Consider the following 3,336-nt stretch of genomic DNA (forward strand, 5'->3'; position numbering starts at 1 on the left):
TGACTCACCTTCATCATCACTTAATCCATCATCAGCTAAACTTTTTTTAGCAATCTCACAAGCTTTCCCTTTCGCAACCCCAGCATGAATCAATTCAACAGTCATCTTAGATCTAGCACTTCGAATCTTATTCCGGAACTTATCATTAACTTTTTTAAAGTATTCTTTTTTAATTTCAACTTGGTTTTGAGTAATTTGATTAACAACCAATGCCATACTATCTAAAAGTTTAGATTTATCTTCTATAGCTTGGGTTTCAACTTCGTCTCGCTCTAATTTGGTTGCCAAATATTCTCGAATGAGTTGCTTCCAATTCAAAATTTCTTCGGTGTCTGATTGAATGGAAGTGGTTTCTGTTCGTCGTCTCTTTTTCGGTGATTTTGAATTTGAAGGAGATGGTGAACATTCAGAACAATCACAACTTGATTCAGAACATTCTTCTTGTTCTTCTTTATCTGAACTCCAAGTAGCTGATTTTGCAAGACCATCATCCGGAATGATCAGTAAGCCCGAGTTCTCACCACGCTTATTTTGTTGCGAGGTTTGCGCGATCGGCGCGGGTTTTGATCTTGATCCTTGTTGCGCATCTGAATCTTCATTCCTGACATTGACTCTAGGCTCATTCTCACGTTCTAAACGCAGAAGCCAACCTAAACAATGATCTTGAATACTACGAATATCATGAGGATCTGAAGGTTGAAAAATCGGTCGATCGCTCATCACGGGTTCTAATACTTTATACCATGGAAAAGTCCTCGCAATATTCGCTAAAATAGTAATTTTACGGTTTCCAAAATTGATTAGATTTTACAAATGTCTCAAGAAATAAAGTTCTTTCTAGCTTACTTTGCATTATCTCGCTTTCTTTTGGATTTATCGGTGCTCTTCCTGTATGATTTATAGCTCTATAAGCAGAGTCAAAGAAAAATTCAAGGTGTCGAATCTTTTTTAAAAAAAACAAAATTTCATCTCAAGTCAGTAAAGTAAGTTAAAAACCTTCTCAAAAAATGTTATCACTTACAGCTCCTTCACAGTCTTTGGGTGTTTTAACTGGATGACCGGATTTGATCAGTTCTTTCGCAACCAATTCCCCAGTTTCATTTTTATTAACATCTCTACTTCTCCAGGCCTTATAATTTTCTTTATTACAACACCATCGAGCTACAACATCTATATCACAACATCCGTCATCTCTACGTTCAAACCAAGATTTAGTTTGACCTTCTCCAATATCTTTTATTGGATCGTCTTGTTGATTTTCTTTTTCGGTTTTAGGGATTACTTTCTTTCGTTTTGAAGATTGCGCAGTTCGAGTTGTGATAGGTTTGGTTGTAGTGGTCTTGATTGGATTAGATGATGAATTCCACGTTTTTCGTCGTGTTGAACGTCTCAACTTGATAGACGAGGGACTTGACATTGTAAAGTTTGATCGAAGTTCAGATCGAAGTGAGACGTTTTCGTGTATATCGGTTTGAAAGGTTTTTGAACTGTGAGGTTGCTGAGGGAATCCTCAGCCCTCAGCCCTCAGCCGTAGCGATCAAGAGGAAGGCTAGTTACATGAGTTGAGGACCGTTTTGGGACAAGTTGGAAGTCAGTTGGTAATGACTACTGGTGGAACTGTTGGGCGGAATGCATACTCTGATCTGCCCCAGCGCGCCCGAGGTTACAGAACTGGTGAGGCACGCCCTGACTTGTCAAGCATGATGATTTTTTTGATCTTTCAGAGCAAGGAGTTTCGTTGTCTTTGTAGCTGTTGTAGGATTTCCTTTTGTCTTCTTTTTTTTTGACAATTTGTCACGTCGATGTACGGAAAAACTCGTTTGATATGTCTTGTGACATGGTGCACATCCTTCCTTTTGGAATTTGGATGAAATCGTGTATTGGATAAAGGAATATATCAATATTCAACAGTTATGGAAATCACCTTGAAGCATTTAGCCCACCCGGAGGAAGCGGTGACCAGCTTTTGCTCCGTCACACCTATACATAGCACGCCGACATAAGGCATTCAGTGGAGGAGGTACGAGTCATGTAGACTCGAAACTTCTTGTGGTATCTACAGCGCTGAGCAGGGATTTTCTAATCCCCTCCTGACAGATTAGGTGGTGTCAAACTAGGAAAAGTTGAAGTTTTCAAAATAAAAATTTTGAACCGTGTAATTAAATACATGTGATACAGTTTCAACTGTGTATTTACAGTTTCAACTTTGTATGTATTTGGAGGGTGGCCTCCCTTGGGCTTCACCATTTGTGAAGAAACAAAAAAGGGCTGATGCCCCCATCCTTAATAAATCAACACCTACACCGGGAAACGCGCCAGCAACCACCTCTCCTCGATGTGATATGCCTCGAATCACTCGTCGCCAAACCGTTGTATCAGAAATTCGCACCGCCCTGGATGCTCTTGACGATAATGATCCAACGATTACATTCCCCCTCCGGTCCAGCCTATCAACATTTTCTCATGCGATGGCGGGGTCTTCGATTGCACAACTGGCTGTCTGCTTACATATCAAATCATCTCGTGTTCTCACAGTCTCCTGCATCATAATGACTGTTTTCAGCTTAGCAATGCAATGGCTAGAAAACACATTTAATGATTCAGACAACCAGCTCGTATTTCTTTTTCAACTCTGGCATCAAGAAGAAGTTGAAGACTTACTCGGTCAGCTACACGCGGCTCAAACCCAACGCTATCTAGTACCACGAGGGCCACCTGCACGAGGACCACCCGATGGACACTTTGCCCTCCTCTTCAATGAGCGAAGCTCCGTGTTTAGGCACCTGGTTAGTATTTCTTCGGTATCTCAAACTCGGGTCTTGATGATTGATGTGATCAAAGTCATATGTTGATTTCTTAGGCAAGGATGCAAAAGGAAACTTTTGTGAAGTTACTTCACATGATTGGCGGGCATCACATCTTTCAGAACAGATCTCCCAGCTCGCCACAGGCCCCACCTGAGTGGCAACTCTTGGTCGCTCTGGCGTATCTCGGGTTGACTGGAAATGGTGCTAGTCCTAGGATGCTTGCCCTGGGTTTTGGTATATCAGGTAAGTAAATTTTACTTTCCATTCCCTTTGTCCAACGGCAATTGCTAACCTCACTTCTCAATTCTCGTAGAAGGTAGTATTTATAATTATACAACTCGATGTGTTATAGCAATCCTTTTGTTGAAGGATCGCTTTTATCGATGGCCCGACCAGACAGAACGCAGCAAAATCAAAAAGGCGCTTGGGCGGCATAGTTTTTTTAAGATGTGTTGTGTCCGTGCAGCTAGTATCGCCCCTTCCAGAAGATTTATTTTTTTTTTTTTTTTTTTTTTTTTTTTTTTCTTTT

The 3,336-nt window shown here is 40.9% G+C and overlaps 1 protein-coding gene across 1 annotated transcript; it reads right to left on the bottom strand.

Moving 5' to 3' along the window:
- Nucleotides 1–600: 600 nt before the first annotated feature.
- On the bottom strand, nucleotides 601–1,515 carry MELLADRAFT_76631 (uncharacterized protein; the record flags this gene model as incomplete). The annotated part of the gene is made up of 3 exons (XM_007405326.1): nucleotides 601–767; nucleotides 847–943; nucleotides 1,022–1,515. Coding segments are annotated over 3 exons (660 nt in total), but the record flags the coding sequence as incomplete, so codon positions are not given.
- Nucleotides 1,516–3,336: the final 1,821 nt, after the last annotated feature.

This window comes from Melampsora larici-populina, assembly GCF_000204055.1.
Source record: "Melampsora larici-populina 98AG31 unplaced genomic scaffold MELLAscaffold_3, whole genome shotgun sequence".
NCBI lineage: Eukaryota > Fungi > Basidiomycota > Pucciniomycetes > Pucciniales > Melampsoraceae > Melampsora > Melampsora laricis-populina.